Source organism: Oxyura jamaicensis, chromosome 1, assembly GCF_011077185.1.
Source record: "Oxyura jamaicensis isolate SHBP4307 breed ruddy duck chromosome 1, BPBGC_Ojam_1.0, whole genome shotgun sequence".
Lineage (NCBI taxonomy): Eukaryota > Metazoa > Chordata > Aves > Anseriformes > Anatidae > Oxyura > Oxyura jamaicensis.
Window position 1 is genome coordinate 56,083,359 of NC_048893.1, and position 25,905 is coordinate 56,109,263.

At 38.5% G+C, this 25,905-nt stretch overlaps 1 protein-coding gene across 5 annotated transcripts in view; it reads right to left on the reverse strand.

Annotated features, from left to right (window-relative positions):
* RFX4 (regulatory factor X4) overlaps window positions 1-25,905 on the reverse strand; it is a 93,117-nt gene that overhangs the window by 10,093 nt on the left and 57,119 nt on the right. For all 5 annotated transcript variants that reach the window (XM_035310293.1, XM_035310302.1, XM_035310311.1 and 2 more), the window contains 6 exons: window positions 23,781-23,875; window positions 22,239-22,356; window positions 16,316-16,435; window positions 15,257-15,418; window positions 9,240-9,402; window positions 3,587-3,725 (listed from right to left, as the gene is read on the reverse strand). In XM_035310293.1, the coding sequence (XP_035166184.1) occupies window positions 3,587-3,725; window positions 9,240-9,402; window positions 15,257-15,418; window positions 16,316-16,435; window positions 22,239-22,356; window positions 23,781-23,875 (797 nt within the window). The remainder of the gene's footprint in view (window positions 1-3,586; window positions 3,726-9,239; window positions 9,403-15,256; window positions 15,419-16,315; window positions 16,436-22,238; window positions 22,357-23,780; window positions 23,876-25,905) is intronic.

Below are 25,905 nucleotides of genomic sequence, written 5' to 3' on the forward strand. Positions count from 1 at the left end.
TTGTGTTGTGGTTTAACTGAAACCAGGACACCTTGTGATTTACACAGAAAAATGACTGCAGCATGAATTACTTTGTGTCTGAGGAAGAGGTGGAATGCTATTAATTGAAACATTTATGGATAGCCTGAAAGAGGATCAAGACCTGTTCAGCCAGGGTGAAATCTGCAGACAAAAGCTGTGATCAAAAGCCAGCCAAATGCAGATTGTGCAGGCAGATTAGATAGTGACAATGTGAAGGGGTTACCTTTGAAGGATGTACCTCTCTGCTACACTTGACATAAGTTGATAGGAACACTCAGAAGTTTTTAGACAGAGTTGTTGTCTGTTTTCTGCCCTGGCATCTGGTTCACCTAAAACTAGATTCAGCAAACTTGCAGAACTGATTTTTTAGTCAGTATGGATCTGTTTATGTAAGCGCATTACACACCCTCCTAAATGATGATGGAATCAGTATGATATGATTGTATGCACTTCAGCACTGTTGTTTAGAGAACTAGGTAGTGCCAAATCAATCTGTAGATCTTTTTTTTATTATTTTTTTTATTTTAATATATTATTATTATTATTATTATTTGCGTGCCAGGCTCTTGGCCAGTAAGCCAAGTCAAGAAATGAGCAATCAAGCCCAGAGTTACAAGGAAGCAACTGTTCTGAGAAATATTCACAGATGCTGATGAAAGAAAAAAAAAATCGGATTAAGACCAAGGTTTGAACAGACTGTCCCTGTCAACAAAAAAGACTCTTAGCCATCAGTGGGAATTAGTCAGCCTGTATCACCAGAAGGAGACTGTTTTAGGCTCCTGCTGAGTTAGTAGCTGCAGAAATTACTTCATCAGAACATTTACTCCGCTATAAAGTTTTTTACAAGCCATCTCCTCCACTGTTTTACCTTCTTGTCCACCTGAAAGTCATTGATCTTTCTGAAACCATGGGCTACTTATCAAAATCTCCATTTAGCCTAAAGTAACAAGACACATCACATTGCTCCTTGAGCCAACCTGAGCTCCAAGACTTTCTCAGAGGTGAGAGATAACAACATCCTCATGGGCTCTCACTAGTCAGTTAAGGGGTGGGGTATGAGTGAGCATGCAGCCATGATGCCCGCCACCGTTTCGCTCCCTCTAAGACTAAAGCATTGAAATTATCCAGGAGCCTCTCACTAACATGGACCTGCTACTTGTCAGGTGAGATAGTACGTCTTGGGACTCTTGCCTGCACTCTTCAAGACCTGTGTGTAGTACGGGAGCTGCAACTGTGTGACTTCTTCACCAGCACAGCCCCACTGTAAGGATTCCAATGATAAAACCACAGCAGGCAACCTAAAATTAATACAATGTAACTATCATATAAGTCTGTGTGTGAAGTTGGGATCAACATTCTACCGGTTGGCAAATACAATTTAAAAGATCTCTCATTCCCTTCTGCTTTCCCAGCTGTCCAGTCCTCCCTACTTCCACTAAATAAGTTATTCCCTCCATCCCCTCTGCACTAATTCCACTTCTGTTGTTGTTGTTGTTGCTGGTCTGTAAGTTGTATCTGTGAAAGGACCATCTTAAAGCTGTACCAAAGAAACGAACAAAAAATCAAACACAACTCTTTTTCTTTAGGAATATAGCTCTGGGCTGGAAAATAGCCCTAAAATAACTGACCTGATAAAACCCGGAATATGATGCTCTCTTGCACAGAAAGAGGTTGGACTGACATGGTGTTCTTTCAGACCAAAATAGTAATTTATAGCTGCAGACTAAAAGCCACCTCTATTACATCCTGTCTGTTTCAACTCAGGCCCCTTTCTGGGACAAGGGCTCTCTCTGATTCCATGTTTGTTGAGGAGAACTTACCCCCCACAAGGATTTTTTTTTCTTTGAGTTAATCCCCAGACACTGTCCTAAAGAGCTAAAGCTGATCCAGAGTTCTATATTTGTACTGAATGTAGATTACAACAAAGAATTCTTTTGAAGAGAGATAGTCAATGCCTCCACTTCTCGACTGATTACATTACCACAGCAATACATTGCATCTCCTCTGCTTTCAGTACAGTGGCAGCTGTTTATATATTCATTGCAAATTTGGCTCCCTGTATTTTGATCTTGCAATGTCATGAGTCCTACCGCAATCCCTTACACCATATTCCACTTAGAAAGTCCGGTAGACAAAATGTAGTTCCCTAACATCCTGTCAGGCTTTGCAGGCAACAGTACATTATGTACTTCTGTTGGCTAAAAATAGCTAAGAAAGCATTTTTCATCAGGGCAAGCACTTTACAGAAGCTTGTTTAGTTTTAAAAACAATGTCAGCAAATTCCAGATTAGAATCATTTAAGATTTTTCTTAAAGTAGGGTTTCAGTTTGTAGCTCCTTTCAGTACGGAATAATCAGATTGATATGAGTTTGTTAGTTGCATTTTGTCATGAGATTACATCTCAGTTTACAAGCAGCATGAGAAAAAGCATGCTAAATACATGTTGAAATCATTTTGCTCTTATATGTAATTATCAAAGCATAGCTATTTTTCATGTGTATCCAGGGCAGCTCAAGGGCTAGCAAGAGAGGAAAAAGTTACCTGACATCTGCACTTGTAGAGACAGCCTATTACAGAATTAAAATCATTTTCATGATTTTAATCTATGTTACTATTTCTATATGGCATATTAACCAGGGCATGAGTAAGCTATAATTGTATTGATCTCACTTTGTTTTATTCATTTCTTGCTTAACTTGTGCTATGTCGATATCTTTGCATCTGGTATGAAACTGTTTCAGTCCACTGACTAAAGTCAATCATGGTGGTTCCTCGCATAAATTTCCAGCAGATAAAGCATAAGAGGCACCATGTTGTAGAATACCCCAATGTCATTACCTCCTGCCTGTATCTGTCCCTTGCAAATCTCCCAGCAGAGGCCCCAGAGCCCTCTGCGCAGGGGAAGCCCAGGTGTGCGATGTGTTCAAGCCCTCCTAGAGTGGCACTATTTTTGAACTGTTGCCAAATTCCGTCATTGTTCTTAATCTGTGCTGTTTCCTACTGGCTTGGTTTTGGGAACTGAAATAGTCCTGAAATAGTTACTGACGTTACTCCTTACCGTATGGTAGGAGTCTATAGCATACATTCTAAACACTGGAAGGGGGTCCCAGAGTTATTCAAACTATATGCAGAACTCACATTTTTGGCAAATTCCTAACCATACGTATTCTCAAAACGGGGGCACCAGAAGAATTCCCTATGGTTCCTGCATCTTCTTTCAACATAATAAAATACTTTTGTTGGTTGTTAGGAATCTTCTCCTGTTCCCATCTCCTAAGAAACATACAACTAATTATATTCATCTTTGTTTCAGCTTCTCCTTAACACAGAAACACATTCATGATCCATATTGCTGAATTTTAGAGTTAAGTACTCAAAATTAACAAGCTAAAGTATTTATGATAAAAGAATCTCCACCAGAATAGAAAGATATCAAGGTAATATTAGAAAAAAAAAAATAGAGACCATCAATGACTGGAGATGATTCAAACAGCTAACAAATTTACAAGTAAAACTTTATTTAAAACGTTGTAGCAAGCATTTTCAAGAAATAAATCCAACTTACCTGTGAAGAGCTTCTGTGGTAAGCCGAGTAATGAAGTGGTCCAGAAATAGCAGTATCATGAGGTAAAGATGGATATTGACTCTGCATTGGATGGGGATGCTGGTTGCTATAGCTACCGTAGTTGTAACTTCCTGTGTATCTAAAATTCATTAAAAACACTATTTAGTATGCATAATAATTATATTCCCACTAATAATTCTGTAAGTTTTATCAGACATACAGTTGTACTTTTTGCATAGGAGAATGATATCTCAAATAACCTTTTTTTAAAAGATATTTCCCAGCTCAGCTGGCAAGCAGGTCCACTTAGTGAAATGATGTGTTCAACAGAAAAACAAATACAGGACTCAGGATGTTTCTGTGACTAGTTGTAAATTGCAGACTCATTTTTGTACTTTCTAAGAATATTTTTCTCTTTTATTATCATTTTATTGCCATCTTCTTAGTAAATTTCTATCCATGATGAGGAAATATGGCAATATTTAACTTAACTGCACTGTGGAGTTCAGCTAACTCCTTGCACTGCGACCAGATGATCCTTTTCTGGGGAGGGAGAGAGATGTATTCATTTACATCTGAAGCATACATCATACAGCTTTGGTGCAGCTGACTTTAGAATAGAATGGGATTTGAGGCTGGAGAACCTGCCTACTTTCTCTTTTTTATCCCAAACCTTTGTCTTAGGACAGCCACAGGGAAAGGAGGGAGCAGTTTCCTTAGCTATAAGAAACTGCAGGGTCGGTGTTGTTGCCCACCATTATGTATGTCATTCAGCAGCAAAAGATGAATGGACACCTTCTGCATCCTCCCCATCTCTGTGAATGTTCAATACTAATTCAGCACAGAAGTTTAAAGACTCTTAAAATATATGCTAGACTGAAATGAAATACAAACCACAATAAACAAATAAAAAGGGTAGACAACTCATTGTGAGAGAGGGAAGACAGTTATTTGTATGGATTTTACTACTTTTTTTTTTTTTTTTTTTTAAGCTCAATGTCATTTTTACACTGGGTAGAGTTTAAACTGCCTTGTTATTCCTTTGATCTTATAATGGTATTCTAGAGATACCATGTCAAGTCTTACAAGTCTTACACCAGGCAAACCAGACAGCTTCAAAATGAGAGCAGAGCACCCCATCTAAAAACATTTTCAGGACTTAAGATACTATGTCCAACATAGTATTCAACATTTGTTCAACAAGTGTTCAACATTTTGCTCTCACTCTTATATTGATTTGTGTTTAGCTGTAAATGTAAGTGGTTTCCCTAATTACCTCAGACAAGCCTGTGTTCACATGATATGACTTTGATGGGCTCTCTGTGGAGCGTGGGGGAGAGAGAAATGGCTGTGCCATGGGGCGGTTGCACACTGTGGTAGGCAGACATCTTGTGTTTTAATTCCTTCAACATGACAGACTGATAAGCAAAATTTGTAACAGATGATTTTGGCAGTCTCACAAGCCTGACATTTCACAGAGCAGCCTTCTCTGGTTGAAGAGGAGACTTGTCTATCATGTCCCTCCTGTAGTCCAGGAGGCCCTCGGATTCCCAGCTAAAGCCAAGTCTTGTGAAGCAGTGTCTGCACTTCACGCTCTCTCTAGTCATCAAGGATTCTCTGCCCTAGTTTGGAAGATACCAATCTATCTCCTTCATTCAAAACCTGATTGCTTTTTGGCTAAAATGCACAGTTAATTCACTTGAGCAGTGAGTTATAAACTTTCTTATTCTGGTTTTTGTCTGGTACTTTTGGTCCAGGAATTTCCCTCTTTCTCTATTCAGCTGCAGGAGAGAATACCGAAGGAGATGAGAAGGAGATGACCATGCTCCTTCAAGGCTAGTATTTTCCTGCCTATCTGAAACTGCTTGGCTGGGGAACTCTAATTCCCTCTAAAATGAAAGTGCACCTGAAAAATCTCCCCAAAATATTTCTGCCAATTACCATGTCTTGCAGTGACTTCTGAACAACATCTACAGTCATTGATTAACGGGGATAATAAACTGATGGGGTTTCTTAGGGGAAGTCCAGATGGGGTCTGGCAGTTACTCTAGAGTCTAGCAGACCTAGATATGATCCAGGAAAAAATGGTCAGTTGATCATATGTACTGTACAGGGACCAATGCAAAGTCCTGCATCTGGGATGGCATAAGTCCTGCAGTGGTACAGGTTGGGGCCATTTGGAGACAAAGCAGCTTTGCTGAAAATTGCTTGCAAGTTCTGATGGACAAAAAGTTGAATGTGCATCACCAGGATGCCCTGGCAATGAAGGAGGCCAAATACATACTGGGCTTTATTAGCAGGACAGTAGAGAGCAAGCCTAAAAGGTGATTATTTCCCTCTGTTTGGCACTTGAGGGGCCTGAGTACTGTGTCGTGTTTGGGGCTCTCCACTGTGAAAAGGACATTGATATATTGGAGCAAGTCCAGTGGAGGCCATCAAGACAGATAGGGGACTGGAGCCCATGATCTACAAGAAGAGAACTGTGTTTATCCAGGCTTAAGAAGAGAGGCAAAGGGATAATCTACAACTATGTAACAGGAGGGTATAGAGCAGCTAGAGCCAGACTCTTCTCAGAAGCGCACTGTGTAATAGGATAAAATGCAACGGACTCAAGTTGGAACAAGGGAAGTTCCAGTTAAAGGACTTTTTTTTCCCTGTTAATACTATAGATCTTCCATTTACTGTCATGATATCCCATACGTGTGGAGAGTACCACTGAGGATTTAGAAGATTTACTGGCATGAGTTAGAGTAGGTTATGATCTCTGTGTTCTTCCCCAGTTTCACAAATATACACTAGTATTGCTTCTTATAGGCCTTGTTTTAACAATGGAGAACAGATCACGTAGCCCTCTCTTCATTTCTGTTAATATGAAATTGGACTTAATCAATTTTTTATTTTACAGGGAACAATTTTTTTTATCATTGAATTTACATTTTATCTTCTAAAACTGGCCAGAAGTACAGATAAAGTATTTGTACAAATCAGTCCAACAGTATATATGTCTGTCCTGGGATCTTGGAGGGCTTTACATTGTTCCAAGGCCTCAGTTCTTAAAATATCTTTACATTGTGGAATACCATCATATAAAGTGCTCTTATCTTTTAGGCATTCTCTTTCTATCTCAAGATGCTCTGGAGGCTTTATATTTTAAATAGGATCATCTTTAGTGTGCAAGATTGGTAGGAACCCCTGCAGAACTGCTGTTAGAATGCTTTCAGGTATGCTGGGTGACCAAGAGTCTGCATTTGGTGTGAAATTCATCTCCAGCAGAGGAATGGCTTACGGCCTGCGCACTGCATATGCTCTCTGCCTGCTCCTCTACATGGGAGTGAGGTTCAGTCTTTGTGGCTATGGCAGCTGCTCGCTCTATTTCTCTTTTCTCAATAAACCTTGAAATCTCAGTGCAGACTTTGATCCTCTCTCTCTGTTTCTTTCCAGAGCAGCCAACTGAATGTTGCAGACAAGGTCTCTTATTTTTTTCCCTTCTGTTTGAATCTGTGACTGTTTCTTCCAAAAGAACTATGTAGTCTTAGGCTTCCAAACATCATGGGTGAGCTTACTGCATTCCCGTGCAGGCCTTTCTTCAGGAACATGTCTCTATTAGCATGCCACATCAGACTAGAATCATATAAAAACTAATATACCAATGTGCTGTTTTTGCTGCAGATCCAAAATAAGTACGTGTTGTAATTATTCAGAAAAATGTTAATAGTACTGCTATAAATAGAGCAAATAATACCAGGAAATCTTTGTGATAGCTGCCATGTACGCATCGATTAACAGAAAGGTCCTATTGCTACATTTAAAAAGACAGTTCCAGGCAAGAAGGCAGATACCACCAAAATGTTTAGAAGCATCACCAATATGTTTCTACACGTGTCCCTTGTAAATCCAAACTGGAAAAGAAGTCAGATTATAGAACTCTTTGTTGCCTTTCAGAAAAGTTGAATCACTCAGAGAAGAAGTTTCCTCAAATGCCCTTCCAGAGGCAAGACTTTCCATTAGTAACAATGAATTCTCATGTGCATATATATATATGTACTCATGGATATATTCACAGCCTTACCATGATTTTAGTTATTGCATCCTGTCAGCTAACAAACCACCTTGCTACTCTATTTCTGACTTCACAAGCAGTCATATCGCTGGATATCCATTTTTTTTCCAGGAAGGGCTTAGCAGTGACATTCAGGCAGAAATCCAAACCTTCTCCCCTTCCAAGAGAGAAGGAGATGGAAGGTTCAAATTAATCTCTATTATCCTTCCAAAGAGTAAGCAATTTTCCACTCTGAGAAAGCACTTCTGCAGGGATAATGAGTATGCAATGAGACTGAGGAAATCAGAAACATCTTTTGAATGTCTTGTTTCATGTCAGCAACTGGGCTCTTGCTAATCTTGTTATGTTCCTGGAGCCCTTCTCCAGTGATGATTTTGTGATTGTTTCTCTTTAGCTATGGTCATCTGTAAGTTATGCATTCACTCAAATGAGATGGCACAGAAGTGTTGTATAGTGAAAAGAGCAGAGAGACTTTTCTCCGAGTGTCTGAAGTTTGCCAAGATTAAATAATGTTAAACAAATTTCTGCTTGTAATTATTTTAATTCAGTGCCTCAAGCAAATTTTGGTGACGGCGATGAGATTAGAATACTATAGTGAAAATGTGGCTATTTTTCCAAACTTTGGACATTTTTGATTTGCAGGTCAAACAGTAGTCATTGAATCATAAAGGTTGCAAGGGACCTCTGGAGATCAGTCAATGTAAACCCCCTGCTCAAAGCAGGGTCTGCTAGATCAGGCTGCCAAGGATTAGGACGAGATGGACAGAAAGGATGGACACTCCATGGCCTATCTGGGCAACCTATTCCAGTGTTCGATCACATTTACATTAAAATGAGTTGTTTGTTGTTTGATTGTTGTTGTTGTTGTTGTTTTAGTTTAAACAGAATTTCTTGTATTTCAATTTATATCCATGCATCCCATCCTGTCACTTGGATACCACTGAGAAGAAGCAGTCTCCATCTTCTTTATGTCCTTCGTGACATATTTATGTACAGCAATAAAACCCTCCCAGAACCTTCTTTTCTTGAGGCTAAACAACCCCAGCTCTCTACTTGTATCTCAGATGTTCTACTTCCTTAATCATGTCAGTGGCCCTTTTCGGGACTCCTTATGGACCTGTCTTTCTTACAGAGGGGAACCCAGAACTGGATCTACTGCTCCAGATGTGGTCTCAGCTGCGCTGTGCAGAGGAAAACAATCACTTCTCCTGAGACATGGTATAGAAAGGCTGTTCTTTGGACACATCTAGCCTTTGGGATAGAACAATGCACGGGAAAACTGGAATCAGAGATAGGAAGAACAGTGCCAAAGCCTTCTCTTTTATAAAGTATTATCCAGGCCACTGCGTTTTGAAATAGAATATATTAAGATTATAAGACTGAGATGTAATATAACCGTACAGTAATAACAGCTAAAGAATAATGATACCAGCATCTTTGCAATACAGACATACTACATCAACAAACAGATTTCACTGCATTTCCAATAAAATCCAACCACCACCAAAAACAATACCAACAGCAAAAACTAAACCAGCTAGGCTTAGGTTCACCCAAAATGCACACCAAACAAGACACTGGGAAGTGACTTACCCATGTTCTTCTCTGTGGGGATAAACAGGTATCCGGTGTGTGACAGATGACGATGGTACGTGTGGACTTCTCATGCAGGGCAGCTGTTGGGTATTTTCAGCAGGCGACCCAGCAGCTGTTGTCACAGTGTAGGTTAGTGACCACGTATAGGATTGCATAGCCCCTACAGACAAACAAGCATTAAAGAAACACAGCTAAAATAGGCTGTCCTTCACAGAGGCATTATGCTTTGAGACAGCTATCAGAAGGCAACCTAATAAGCACTGATAATGGAAACGGCATCCAGCAAAGTGAACAAAACAGTCACGTCTGAGGCATAAAGGCAGAAATTATCAGCTGGAGGGCACAAAGATCCAGAGGTAAGAAACATATCTTGAATATCTCAGACGGTGAAATTTCAGTGTGGCGTTATAACTCAAGGCTATCATCTCTCAGAAAAACTGGGACTGGACTTAGTAATGGAGGAACACCAGTGCTAATATTTCTTAGGCATAATGCACCAACCCCTGAGGTCCCTCTCACGTAGAGTGGGCTGCTGGCCTGTTTAGCTCACAGGCTGATCAGGCCTGGAGCAAAGCAGGAATTATGATTAGAACAATGAAGGACTGGAAAAAGATGGGTGTTATGCAAGAGAATTTCTTGGATCCTTTTGCAGTTTGTCGCTCTATTCCACCCAGCTAGGTACCAGCTTTTGTAGTGGGAGCACAGTGGTAGATCTCCAATTATTAAAAAATATATCTGGAAAGCAATAGTCCAGCCATTTTCTTCCTGCCAGTAATGTTTCTTTCGTCTTTAGATGTGGCAGGGACTGAATTATTTTTTTTGTATGTAGAGCATTTATGGGAAAAGCAAAGCAAAGAAGTGGGTTTTCCATTTTGCTTGAAAGGTGCTGAGTTTTTTAATCATCCTGATCCCTTCCAGGCAGGAACTCCAGATTCATGAGCCAGCTGCTGAGAAACCTTTGTCCTTTGCACACACCCCTTTCACTCAGGAGGCTGACAGATCCATTGTTCCAGTATAACACAGCTCTTGCTGGAGGTCATGACCATACTGGCTGAGATTACCCTGCAAATGAGGACCAGAACACTGAATTTAACCCAATCCGAACAGTAGTTTGGGGTCTCTGGGCACTCTTGACTCTTTTTCAGTAGCTAAAAGGAATTATAGGAGGTGACTCGTGTGGATTCTAGGGACTTCTTGTAGCATGAAAGGGCCTAATTCCGAGGGAAATGACTGTATTACCAGGTCCAGGTCCACTCCATAGCTTTGTAGAATGAAAAACTATCTCAGATGTGCATAATTTTCTCCGGGTGTGTGTGACATTTATTTAGCAACATGAGATAAATATTCTTTTGAAATGGGAAATGCTTAATTCTGAGTCTGACCAAAGACATTCTGAGCTTCACGAGGCAAGATGTGAACTGGGTCTCTTATAGTAGGGACTTCCTTGTATGCGTTATGGCCAAGGATATTTGTGGCAGGCCTATTTTCATGTCTGCATTTTCTGTCACCGACTTCTGAATCTTCAGACTTTCACCTCTACCCTTTGAGCATGATGGAGATCCCTGAGACCCATGTGGATCCATAAACAATTGAGCTAGTGCTTCGCTGCTACTGTGGCCATAAGCAGTCATGGTTCCTTGAGCTGCGGAAAAGTGTTTAAGAAAGTCTGCCTTGTCTAGAAAATACAGTTTATGTGGAAGGGGCCAAAACTTATGCAGTCACCAAATAGTTTCATTTGAAAACTGAGGAAGAATTGATTTGAAAATTTCAACAACATGTTGCAGAAAATTTTGGTGAAACGTTTCAATTTCAAAAGGTCAGCATATTTTCCTAGTGTTATTTTCCAAAAGAAAATTTGAAACTTTCAAACAGAAAGGGAAAAAAAAAGAGAAAAGAAAGAAGGAAAAAAGATCGTAAAAAAATATATATATTTTTAGTTAAAATTACTGTTTTTCCCCTCACTTTTTAAATTCACCATAAAACAAAAGCTTTGCTGTGAACGATTAAAAATTGCCCATTGAGACAAAAAAAATCCAAACTCATTGCCTTCCTAGCTCTAATTAGAAGCAGTAACAGGGCCAAAATATTCTCTACATTTTACTATATACGGTTAATATGTCCATCCAGGAGATGAAGTCTCTATTAGATATGACTGAACCCAACTGAACTGCATTTGGAAATAAGCAAAAACAATAGCGGTTGAGTAACATTTTGTTCTGCTTTTTGTTTTGAACACGCAGGGTTTGATTAAAATAGGGAAGTTCATTTATTATCACTCCTTTCTCTTTTCTCTTTTAAAGATAAATTTGATTTTCAGGATACTAACCGAGAAACCATGTGACCTGTAGTAGAGCCAAGTGAAAATGGAACAGTCCAACAAGAGAGCTGCTGTCATTAGTGCCATATCAGTGCAAAAAGAATCAAAAGTTACTTCATGATGCTGCATTTTTTATCTGCTGTATGCTGGAGAACATGACCACCCAGACACAAGCAAGATACTCACAGCACTGTGTATTACATCTGATAGTATGCACCACTGTCAACCCCAAGTAACCAAAACTCATGAGTCAGACCCCCATTCTGGTTCAACTATCACATTTAGAAAAATCCCCAAACTTTCCACTGGAAAGGGGAGAACAATCTTTTGAAACTGGAAGCTGACTTTTATGAGCAGTTATGAGAATTAAACTCTTATTCTTGAACAAGAGCTGATATTCTCATATATCTGTATGAGTCCAGGAGCTGGAACTTCACAAAAATACAGAATGTCATTGTGCTCACACACATGAATATGAGAGATGGTAGCTCTGTGCAAGCATCTCCTACAGCAGATTCTCAAATTTTATTACCTAGCCCAGACCTGGAAAAACAGTGACCTTAAATGACCTGAAAATTTATTTCAGACATACATTTATTGAAACCAAACAGTAAACTGCATAGATTAGTTAACTATTGTATTAGGAACTAGCTACAATTCAGAGTTCATTTCAGGTTGTCCAAAAAACATTGCATTAGCAAATAAGTAATCAGCTTCAAAAGGGGCTTTAAAGGAGAAGAGTATAGTCTGCCATATAGCTTTCACTTTTATGACAATATTGTTGCAGTTTGAACAATCATTAAGCTGGCCATTGTGATTTAGAAAGGATAGAGACTAATTATCTTTTTAAATGTCTAGTAACTTAACAGAAAGTTTAAAATAAAATGTTAGCTGAGCCATGCCAGATGTTCTAACGCAGAACGCTATATATAGGATTTACCTCTTTTGCTTAGTATCATGTAATTGCAACAGTTTAGTTTGCTGGTTTTGTGCTGACCATTGAGTGAAGGCAAAAAGGCTAAAATACAAGTTTAATAGTTAACTTTTATTGCTAATGTCACAAGCAAAAAAAAGTTAATGATGCCTTAAATTAGGGAACTGAGAGCTAGTGATAACCAACGGGACTAGTTCTCAAGATTTGCAAAGCATTTTCAGAGTTTTATATTTACCTCATAAAAGATGTTTAAGAAAATCAATACAGTCCTTTAAATGTCTCTCCAGAACAGAGGTTCCTGTTCCAAAATATTCTATATATGAATTCCACAAACCTGTACATGCAATAGTTTGATTATATATAATACATCTTCAGCACTCATGTTTTTAAATGTAGCAATTTCCTATAGCTGAAACGTGGTTGTATTACCTTATGTGAATGATCTCTCTGTTCCATGGTGTAATGGTTAGCAAACTGAAAAGGTGATCAGTTCATCTATGTGATAAACATGGGAAATGAAGGCATTGCTAATTGCCCAAATTAAGACAAGAAAATATCCACACACTTGGATATAATCTGAACTAGACCACTTCTGGCATTGATAAATTTGGCTTGTGCTAGGCAAAGATGACTTTCACGTTGGCAAAAATGAAACTGCACCAGCCATTAGGAAAAAAATCCAGTACAAGCAAACAAAGGTTTTTAAAACAACCTAAAACTGAGAAGCTGGGAAAAACAAAACAAAACAAAACAAAAAAAAAAAAAAACAGAGAGCTAAAATAATCAGATATAGCTTTCTTGCCTAAGAAGTTCTGCTATGGGAACAACTACATCAAGTTCTACTGCCTGTAATGTGGGAGTAGGTCCTTCAACCATTGCACCCAAGTGATCCTGTTTCTGGCTCGAGACTTCACACCAGCAGACCTTGGCCTTGCCAGGACAAACAAAATGAGAGAGAGAGAAAGAGAGAATAAAATAGACTATAATAAAATAAGATACAACAGGAAAACAAAAAGGAACTATATTTGTAATGTTTGTGCGAGTCCATTCCCTTGGATTACTGGTGGGATTCATGCAGGATTCACCTAAGATTCATGCAGTTCCCAGGTCTGCCCTGATCTGAGCTTAAGTCAAGAATGCAAGCTGGAAGCTCAGACATCTGACAAGTAGGCTATTATTTAAGTATGGAATAAGATTTGGGTTAATAGTTCTGATAGCCATGTAAGAGTTACAGTCTCTGCAGCCTGAACAGAAGTCCCTCAGATCTCCATTCCTGTCACTGTCATTGGAGAGCACACAATTTCCAACTTTTCAATCTTTTACTTCTGGGTAAAGTTCCCCATCATTGTAAATCTTGGTTACAACACCATGATGATCCCATTGGGCCACAATGGCCACAGGGCAAGTTACTCACAAAGTCATCGTTTCAAGACTCAAACATACACACCACCTCCAGCATTGCCTGATCCAAAGCAGGGAGCTCACCTGCCATGTCTAGGAATCATATGGCTAAACTGTCTATCTGTTCGGGGGTTAATATCATCCTTTTTCCTTTCTAAATGTATTATAGTCTCCAACAGTGAGAAAACCTTAAGTTTCCATGTAGAGATAAATGTTCTTAAATCGCTTTCCACCACAACTATGCATTGTGCTTCCCATGGTGCCTTTTAAAACATGACAAACATTTGTCAGAAAGATTTATTAGTCCTTTGGCAACTGCCAGATTCTCCAGTGTGGTAAATCATCACTTTCTGACATTCCTTCAAGAAGGTTTTGTAACTTTTCTAATACGTCACAAAAGTGATAGCTTCCACATTCTGATTATACACCCATTTGACCAAGGAGCAGCAAAGCTGGTATTTTACTGCCTGGAATGCCTTCTGAAAGTTGTTCACATTTCTGCCTTCCTTAGCTCATTTTCTTGAATTAAGAAAACACAGCCTTTTGATCATACAGATGGACTGGCTTGCCCACATCCAAAAGGTGGAGCTTTACATTAGGGTACAGGGAATTGTATGTACCCCATACAAACAGACTAATCAACAACCCATGTGTGTGCATGCTTTTGCATTTAGTGTTTTCTGCTAATCCTACCCACAAGCTGAATATTTTTAAGCACAATTTTTTTAACCTGTGGGCCCACCAGAATACAAGCAGCTCATGAGCTGCGAAAACAGAGTATGCAACTGCAAACAGGCTTCAAGCATCCAATTCCTAATCTCTAATGTTTATAGTTACCAACAATGTGTAAAACATTCCCAAGAGAAACTTGTGTAGATATTTAAGAATGTTAGGGTCTCAAATATGTTGAAAGTTATCCAATTCCCATTTTAACCACTGGGAATTATGTGGTTCCGAGATTGATTGCCCTTAAAGTCATTGAATATGCTCAAAAGTGCTATATTCATAAATATTTTTTTGTCAGGGCATTACTAGAAAAACGATCAATTGAACTGATTTTAAAAACATTTAGAAATACAGAGACAGGCCTTTTCTGAAGGCCTCAGTAACAGAATCAGTTCTGATCTGCTGAGGTCTGGGATCCGCTGTTAGGCCTTTGGACTCCAAGCATCAGATCCTCTTTCTGTAAAACTGCACACAATATTTGGATACAGTGAGAAAGTATAACTGACACTTTAAACAGATTTCTGCTTGGGAAGGCTTCTTATCTCTTGAAAGCCAGCACGTTGTGTTGGCTTAATTTCAGGTGACTGAGTGCAAAACCCATCTTCAAGCAGATCCAGCTGCCACAAGCCCACCTACCTGTTGTAGCTGCTATGCCACTGTACTCTGGGGACTGATTGCTGACAGGAGAGGGGGCAGAGGGCACTTCCACAGAGGTGACAGATTTAGCTGGGGAGAATGGCACTGGGGAGGGAGTCGGAGGAGTTGGTTCACTCAGAATAATTTCTTCTCGTATTTCTGCTGCAGGGTGAGAGAAAAATCACCAAAAGCAATTACAAGTGAAGTCAAAGAACACTGAGGAATTAAAAAAATATATATATATTGTGTGAGTTTTTTTATGCTAAATGTCATGAAATTCATTGCAGGACTCATACAAATCTTTGAAAGAAGTGCTTCTGTAACACATAGCATTACCATAATCAGTTTACCATCATAAGACTTCTTATAGTTTCCCTGATTTAGAGGTAGGAAATCTGTGCACAGACAGCTTAAGGTTTATATCCCTGTGACAAAAGGATTTAACTTGCCACAAAAAATGGAAGATGCAAGGAAGGAAGATAACTGAGGCAGATAACAGGCAGTCTGTTCTGGCAAATCAGTGCAGAGTAAATAGAGCAGGGCTGGGAGTTTGCCTCTGTATAGGCACTCAGAACTAAGATGTATGAGAAATCAAGGCTTTTTGTTGTTGTTGTTTGTTTGTTTGTTTTCCCCATTTGCTCGCTTCTCCCATCTCTCCCTTTTATTTAGTGAGAAACTAGGGTGAGAGAGAGAATCAAGACTGGGTGATCATCACACTGAACTGTAATGGTGTATTTCCTCTGAAATGCAAGACAGATCAACTGATGTAAAAGCTTCACTACCAAAATCCCTTACTGAAACACCAAGTTTGTACTTAGGAATAGCATTTCAGACATCCAGCGTTACATCAAGAAGCATGCAGGTCTCTTTTAGAATGTATTTACTAGGGAGGATCCCCTCATAAATGACTTATTTTAAATAATGATAGAAACAAAAAACAACACTTTGCTCCTAGACATACCTCACTGGGTTACATGAGGATAGAGAAATAACCTTACATAGAAATGAGTGAATACAGTGGAATAAAACAACGAAAGATGAATAAAAGAACAAACTCACCTGTGCTTCCTTCTCCTTTCATTGCCCTCATTAGCTCATTAGCTCTCTCCTGACAATGGAGTGATTCTAGCAGGTACAATACGTAGTCATCAAACATCAAGTGAATAAGGTGAAAAGACCCTGGTCGTAAAGTGAACAAACAAAAAAGCCATTGAGTGTCTCAATACTCTCATTAAACCAATGATTACCCTATTCAACACAAAAGGCACTGAGTAGGACTGCCTCAACATAGTACTGCCACTGAAATATGTCTCTTACTCAAGGTAAGAGAGGTCAAAGTGCACCTGGGCACTAACAGACTCTGTTCACTCCTGTGCTTAGGCAGACAGGCTTATATGACCAGCTGTTGTAGTTTAAGGTGCAAGGAGGCTGCCTAACTGAGAGGTGGCACTTGATGGAGTTCTTTTCCTACATAAGCACTGAATAATTTAGACGGTTATACTGCAAGCGGAATTATCTCAAGTGCCACAAGTAGAATCCTGAACTGGCTGCCCTAGTGACACATTCTGATTAAAATTTTCTGGACTAGCTGTGTCATTGGACAAAGAAACGAGAGACTAATCAATAGGAAGGTAGAAACTGCCTTCCAGATCTCCTGGTGGTATATCCAATGCATTGATTGTACTGGATGAGACGCCCATTAATTGTTAAACTCAGAGGCAGTAGAAGCAGTTGTGGATATTTTAAAGGCAAAGACTTGTACCAAAGGTTTGCTCTGTCATACTTCTCCTACTACATTATCTTTTCCTATTTGCTAGTTTGGATCACATCAGCAGCATAACACTTGTCCTGTTTCTGTGCTTACCTCTGAAGATGCAACGGATATTATCTTTCTTAACTGCCACAACAGGAGTGTGAAATAAAGGGACTAAAAAGAAAAACTATGGCCAAAACAAAACATGGGGATGGAGTCAAAGAACATTTAGAAAATTAATAGTAAAAATAGATTATATTGGTAGTTATCTGCCACAAATCCTCAAGTGAGACCTGAGCACAGATGGAGAACTTGCTAAAGTTATCAGGAGGAAGGTATGGACTAGAGTAATAGGAATAAATTTTAATAGCACACCCTAAGAAGTTCTGTCCTTTGAGATTTATAGAAAAACTTTCTTAAATTTCTCAGTTACAAGTGTTTAAGGACAGAAGAAGAAGTTTGAAAAGCCCTATATCCCTATACAATTCTAGCTGGCAATTCAGCTTTCAAAGCAACTCTGAGCACATTCTTTTTCTTTGTGACCTGGATGGTCTTTGTGTTTCATTCTCTCACTCCACGCCTGCATGGCTTCTGCCATCACTGATACGAGCAGAGCATACACACTGGGAGGAGAACACGAGCCTTTGTGTTCTTGGACAAGGCAGCACACAAAAAAAAAGGACATTCATGATTGCAACACCTTTGCTAGGAGGAGGAAATCTTTGCCTGTTGGTGAACCTGAAGCATTCATTTTTTTCATTAGTTTCACATATCTATGCAAATCAAAATGGTAACATGTTTCCCCAGCCTTACAAGGATAAATAGTGGAGATCCTTTCCTAACTACTGCAGAGATTTTGTTTTGGAAATCTTTTTGGCTAAAAGACTTGTTAAATAAAATCCTATTTAATCTAGCAGTACTACAAAGACAGAAGACCTCTCTGATCACCTTCTGACCTAGGATGTCCCCAGTGGAAAACCAGACTATCAAGAATCTCCACAAAAAGCCTTTTCTGCCTTCAGTTTTTCAGTGGGAGGTCTCTACTGGCTTTAGCGCAGTTACTACTGGTAAGCATTTCCAAAGTAAGAAAATTAGGCCTATGGGCTGCTAAACTTCACATGGTGGTACACGGCTTGGTGTATTTGATGTTTCTCATCAAACACCTTGCTCATCTTTCATTTAAAAATGAAAGTAAAAGAAAGTTGCTTGCAGTTTCATAAAAACATCAGTGCAAGCTGTGACCAGTGAAATGCTAGCAGGCAAATGACGAGAATTCCATGATTACTATTAAACAAGTCTTTGTTTTGCAGGGGGGTCTAACCTTCAAAGTCTAATTTGAAGACTTGGGGTTGGCAATACAGAATGCAGTATTTAAAAACACTCCAGTGCCCTTGTCACTCTTTTGAAATTCTCTCTTCCTCTCCTATTATTTCTTCCACTGTGTATTTTTAAACTCTGTACAGAGTTTTTGAGCCCAGAATTTGTGTGAAAGACACTAGACAAACAAGTTGTTGGTACTGAATGAATGCAATATTTTTACATTTTTAAATGAGTCAAATGTAATGTAAGCTATAGACTGAAACCAGTATCAGGGCATGCATTTCAGCTACACAGTGAATAGCTATTCAGCACGATGTACAATAATTTATTCTGTGTTTGCAGGCTACTGTTATTCACATGAAACTGTTTAGCTCTTTCAAGTATATCTTTAAGTACTGAAAAGGATCCAGCTGTGGCTGGTAAAGCTTACACTGCTTTAGGAAGAGGTAAGAAGTCATTCAAGAGACTGTAGTTACAATCATAATAAATAGCATTTGGCTCTAATTTTCAGAAGGAGTTAACTGAAATGATGGCAATGATTACAGTAACTATCAACATCTATTAACAGATACAGCAATTACGTGTAAGTGGCAAAAGACCAGTGAGATTTCCAGATCTAGAGAAAATCATGGAGCTTCTATTACTAATTAGTTACTTTTACACTCTGGATGCATTACCCAAACATTGCCACCTACTGTGCCTTTGATATTCATAGAGAGGGAGAAGGAGGAGCTTCTTTCTGCCAGGGAGTGTTTCAACCTGCCCATATCACCATGCTTAAAAGCTCTGCAGAATTAAATCTCTGTGCTAGATATTAAATCTCCAGTGCCAGATATTCCTCTAATCAAATTTCCCTATCATATAATTCAAAGCTAAGAATACACTGTCTTGCATATATCAAGATCACAGCATGTAACAAATTATTTTATTATTACTATAAATAACACTGACAGCATCTATTTATTGAGGTGAGCATCTATAGTCTACTTATTGCCCTAAGTGGAAAAAATCGGTAAAAATCAGTTCTCTGAAACTGTTACGTAGTGAAATGGTAAAGGTAGTAAATTTACAGTATAGTGAAAATGCAAAACTTTTTATCTAAGAATAAAAAAGGTATATAGATATATATCCAAAAGAGTATACCTGTGTCTTTGTTTCTCTCCACAGAACTCACCTAAATTCATATGCTGTAAAATGCTACAAGGAACTGTGTTACAATAAGCACAGCAGAGTTATTCTGGCTCAGAGCTGTTTACATTCAGGGGCTATTCTTTTGGAACCTGCTGGACTCTCATTCAGGAACAACATGTCAAATGGCCTCACCGTGAAAGCATAGCAGCATTAGTACAAATGAGTGGTTTTATGTCTGTGGCTAAATAACATTTGGTTAATTTCTGGGGAAGTAATGTAGGGATAGCCCAGGCTTCTCCCTGATAGGATGAACACATGATATTGTTACCAACCTCCCCTCTGAAAACCTGAAGGGTCAGAGCTCCTTCTGCCTCAGCGGGACTCGGGCCTGAGCAGGGGATACACCACTCTGCAGGAATAAGGGTTAGAACAGGGACTGAGCTTGTCAAGCCCCGTCACCTCCCAGGAGAGAACCCACCTAGCATGCTGTAGACCACTGTGGCTCAACAAATGGTTAAGCGGTTTGTAGGAAGCAAAAGAGTTTCAACAGGAAAGATGACAAAATCCTCCCACTGGCCAATTCCTCTAGCCCTTTGATTAGAAATCTTGCTCTGGCAGCAATTAACACTGGTTCAGGACTCCGCCGAGGCAGGTAAGTGGCCCTAAGTGCCACAATATGGCAGATGCAGAAAAGTTCTCTTTGATTATATTTAAAAATAAAGAAATAAAAATCTATTTACTTATTTTAATAAACTCTTGCTTTGGCTACCAAATTAGAGAGCTGTTATTGGCCCAGTTCTAATTGTAACACCAAATACCCATGACAAACACATTAATCACAAAATACCCATGAAAAACACTGGTCATTTAGGACCAGTACATTTTTTCCCTGCCTGTGGTGACATATATCATATTCATGTTCAAAGATGTGTGTCCATATAAGGGGAATTGTGTGTTTGTACACACAGTTACACTCAGTGAAGCAAAAGGACAAAAATAAACAACACCAAAAACAAAAAACAATCAACCAATCAATCAAACAAACAAAAAAACAAAACAAAACAAAAACACATAGCTGCGCAGTTAAAGTTCTCAAAACTTAAGCCATATTTCTGAGAGAGAGAACTGGTGAATTATTTTGGTAGATCTTATATGTTACATTGTAGTGGGTCCCAAACTCAAATGAATAATTCTGTCTTCACCTTTTCTATGTACATGGCAAGTTCATGAATGTTTCTGTTAATAAGTGAAAAATCACAACTGAGAATCACTGCACAGATCTTTCAGACAGCTGGTGGCTTGATAACTATTTTGGGAATCCCTGCTTGGTTGAAGATATTTTGATTACTGATGCCTTCAAACAGAGAATATTTGATTAGGTTACCAACGTATCCTCAGTAGGAATAAAAATAATGTTATAATGTGCAATTCAGTAGCAATGACATATCTTCAGGGACACTTTAATGTCAGCATTTAATGACTTCAGCAGTGTAACCTAAATACTGTACTAATGCAAGATGTTATTTTCATTTGTTGACCACTGGTAAATTTCACAGGTTTGGGTTTATGTCTGCAGAGGGAAGTGTAGCAACCCAAAGTGCTGGGACACAAAATTCAACATTTGTTCAACACTCATGCAAAGGGATTTTTGCACATTGTCAGAAAGTGTTCTGTGTTAAGCACTGTCAGCTACTTTTATGCCCATGAGGAAAGAAAAGCTGCAGTGCCTCAAGGAGAAGATGAGTCCTAGAAGAGGTTCAGAATAGACATGACCAGGGTATCAGTGCTGAAAACATAATCGAGCAGATGGAAACTGTGATCATCCTGGGGATGCTCACTAACCTTATGTGTAACAATGACTGACCAATACCTGCTTAACAAATTCTTTACAATGGAGAAACTAATGGAAGTAGTTTCAGGTTAAAATAAAAATACGGATTCTACTGTGAGTTCCTATTTATGATGATATCTAAATACCACCTAATGACATAAAGGACATCAAAACTCATCTGGCAGGAAAAAAATGTTTGCACTTGTTCAGTACAGTGCCTTTATAAATTCATTGATTATTAATCTTCTACTAACATATCCTGACAAATACACATTTATAAAAAATATCCCACATACAAAACCTGCTTGCACATGACTGCAAAATTTGCACCCATTTTCAGTCACTTCTGATTTTAGTAGATTTTAAACTGTTTATTATTATTATTATTTAACTGATGCCGTTTGTATCCCAGGATTCAAGACAAAGCTTTGAAACTGTATAGAAAACAGCTTGCATTTTCATCACAAAAGAAAAGTCTATCATCTTTCCATCCTAACTGAATTCCAGTAGAATGGAAGGCAACCTGTCCAGGGGAAAGAAACGCAATCAGTCGGCAAAGTCTAGTTTAAGAAGCTTTTCAGCCACTTCAGTGCAAAGTCTTAGCATAACATGGTCACAGTGGTTTGAGTAACCTGGCTGACTTTGCACTGAAGTGCATTAAGGGATGCCCCCATAATTGACTCCTCCATCTGACCTGTGACTGACATCTCCAGCTACTGGCTAACAAAACAGAAGGAAGTAGAAATGTTTTCAGCTCCTAAGTCTAGATCTCGAAGAAAGACATCTACCTGAGTATTATTTCCAAATGTCAGTAGCCCCACCTCTTTTCAAATAGAGCCACGGACAAGTGCAAACTGGTATGTTTTCACTTAAACTGTACATTACAAGCCAGGATTTAGTCTTTTTTTTGTCTGTGACATGTGATTATTACAACAAAATGAAAGTACCAAAGCTGGGTGCACTGTGCAAAGTCATGTCCCGAATCACTCGAGTGCCAAAACAGGACCACATCAGGAGGAACTGCTGAGCTACTTTCTTCAAAGAGCCTTGTCTCTTGGCAGCTACCTGCAAGAAAACAGATATATCTAACATGGAGAAACTTATTTCCACTGCCTGGTTCAGCTGGATGATGTGAGTATCTGTCTTCTTCTTTTTTAGGAGAACTGAAACACTATTTACCATTACCTTCACATTAAAATAAACACCAAAAAATCAGAAAAATGCACATAGAAAGCCACCTTGCAACTATATATAACCTTCAGAAAGAGGAAAATACAAAGAATTATCCAACACCAAGACAGAATTTCCTTTATAAAGGAAGCAAGGACTGCCAAAAAAATGCCCCAGTCTTCATTTCAACCTAATTACTTACATGATCATTCCTAGTCAAGGAAGTAATTTATAATCAAAGGGCTTGGTCTATGATGAAAACTTACATTACAGTTTACTATTAAATTTTTTTTTGTTCCTTTGTATTTTTATTTTTGTGAATACACATAAACATATTACTAGTAGAAATACTTCCCAGAAAGCACACTTCAGGCATCAACTCCTCAAAGTTTACTTGATAGAGTCACATGCAAGTTAAAGAATCAGGTTCATCCTATGAGTTAATGAAATCCATGCCAAATTCTTCATGAAATTTAACAATTATAGCCTGAATTTCAAATTGCATCCCACTAATTAAAGTATTCAAAATCTATCAAAATATTTCAAGTAATCTGGGGAAGTGTCTGTTGTGTTTTGTGTGATCTTTTTCAGCAGGGGGAGAGGCAACATATTTATACATGGATTTTTATTTATTAGTTCTAACAGCAAAATCTGGAATGAAGAGTGTAATTGTAATGGAACATGCTAATACAGACAATAGTTAGTGACAGAAGGTGAAATAGTTGGTCGTTTATTTACATACTCTATGTAACATAATGTTGATGGATGATCACTTTTGAAAATATTCTTAAAAGATTTGTTAGTAGTTTTTTTCATCCAGATAAATTAAAATGTATAACCCAAATCAACTCAAAAAGCAATACAAATATGTTCTTGAATGATAATGTACACATTCCTCTTCACTTTTGAGTGCACATAAATGAGTTAGTTGGCCTAAATATTCTTTTCAGTAAGACCTTAAAAGGACAAGCTAGATTATCATTTCCATTTGTAACACATAGTTAGAATGTCTCTGAACTCATCTCTCCATACCCTTGAAATATTGATTTGATTGGAAAGCTTGGCCCTATTCCATTCTTGAATACAATCTTTTGGGTTGGATAGATGAGCACAATGAACCAAAATCCAGAATGTAGGCAGTTCTCATGTTAAGCATGAAAACTGGTGAGATTTTGTCTACTGCTGCTTTACTCCTGCATATTACAGTGCTTGGCTTTCTCTTTTTCTTTTTCTTTTATTATTTTTTTTTTCTAATGATCTATAACCTGAATAGAGCTCATAAAGCACATCAGCGACTCAGGTCCTTACTCCTTACCAACCTTTACAACACATCTGTCCACCATGGAATCCAGCCACTCAATGTACGACTCAATGGGGGACTGCTCCTCCAGAAGGTGATCAAACTCCTGATACACTGGCAGACAAAGAAAAAAACAGCCCACTTCAGTACTTGGATTCCATTTAGAACAAAAGAAAAACAAAATACAAAAAAGCTGCCAATAACAACAATTTTGTTATTTTATATATATATATTTAATGGATTGCTTAGCTATAACACATATATCTTCCTTGGTGCTGACCCAGTAATCTTTCTTGGTCTCCATCTTGCTTCTGCTGAAAATGATAGTCATTAGAAGTGGTATTTAAGTGTGAGCAAATCAGGACCTATTGTTTAAAATTATTCTTTTGATTTCAGCTTCAGCTGTCTGTGGTGCCCGGAAGTGAAACAGTTATGGTGTTTGCTACGAAGAGTGTGAAGCTAGGCCTTGACCCTGGTGATGAAAAAAGGTCATGCATGAAATTGATTTAGAAATGCATAAAGAATCTTCTAAGCATCAAGTGGATGAGTATTGTTGATAGTGCTCTCATCTGTATAAAGCTTTAGTTGCAAAAACATGATTTAACTGCTGCAAATCATCTATTTGCAATGCCAGACACACACACAAAGAAGTGCCATAAACTTCTACTTCTTCAAAACAAATTGCTACCAATGCACAAATGCTATCAAGAAGAGTTTAAAAAAGCAACCTGACTACTTTTTAACCTCAGTCAAGTACACATACACATATTTTAATAGAGAAAGTGAAAAACAATCAAGTCATTCAACTGCAGCTCTTAAAACCACAAGTCTCTCGTTTATTTATGAGAATCGATGACTAGAAGACAAAGAATCATGTGCTCTGACGCCTTAAGAAACTTCTTCAACTCAGCTAAAATAAAAGGCCCAGTAAATCAAGAAGAAAGATACTTTCTACCTGCTGTGTCACAGGATGATCTCAATGTGCTACGCATTTCCATTTATGCTTAATTATAAATAACAGGAGGGAGGAATTTCCCACCATAGGAAGCAGATGGGGGGAGGTGGAGGAGACAAAGTTTAAAGGTGATAACTAGAGAACTGAGCCAGAGAGACTGAGATTAATGCAAAGAACAAGCTTGCTGGTCTAAATGCAGAAATAACACCCCAAGATGAATTAGCAAGATGAGCAGGAAAGCAGTTGCTTTGCATCTGATTAAAAACTTTGTTTAACTTCCACTTGCAAAGGCTGGATGGTCAGAAACATTAGTCATGGAAGAAGGGAAACAACGATGTTTGGGCCACCTTTATCTTGTTTTGTTGTTTTATTGAATGGGCAGCCTCTCTTTTTTCAGGATAAGATCTCAGGGAAATTCAGATGTTGTCTTCTTACCTGAGTATTTGGCTGGACAAAAACTGCCTGATACAACAGATGAGGTAATTCATATGCTGTGCAAAGAGGGGAGCAAGAGTGGAAAATGCAGGAGCATTGCAACTGTGGAGCAATGCAACTGTGTACAATGACCTGTTTGAGAGAAGTAACTGTTTTAGCCTTTAGTGATTGTTAAAAATACTTCAACAGGATCTGAGAAAGGGGGAAATAAAGGAGAAACCATGTCAGAGACATCTACTGTAGCTGAGTAGGGAAGAGCTTATCTTCTACCCAATGATTTTTTTCTGTTTCTCTCTCACTTTACTTATAGTCTTATGAACATTTTTTTCCAGTTGTAGTAGCTGGAAATTGTCCTTTCTTGGTTATTAATACCAATAACATGAAACAGGCCTTATTCCATGTCATCAGTCACATAAAGTGTAACCTTTGAGATGATATTTGGCCAAGTAGTATATACATCAAAGACTGGGGGGGGGGGCGGATCAAGATTTAGAATAAGCTCTATACGTATCTGCACATCTCAGTGGAATCCCAACTCATGTTGAACCTGCATATTTAGGTTACCATTTCTGGGAGCTTCTTACTTTGTTTATTGGAATATGCGAACCTAAAATATGGAAAAACACATGTTCAAATGCATTTGCATTCAGGAAAATTCCGTTTGATTTGATAACATAAGTTTGTATTTAAATATTCAGCACATATATAAAAAGCTTTCCTAAACAATGAGGATTTTTTGAATGAGAGACAGGAC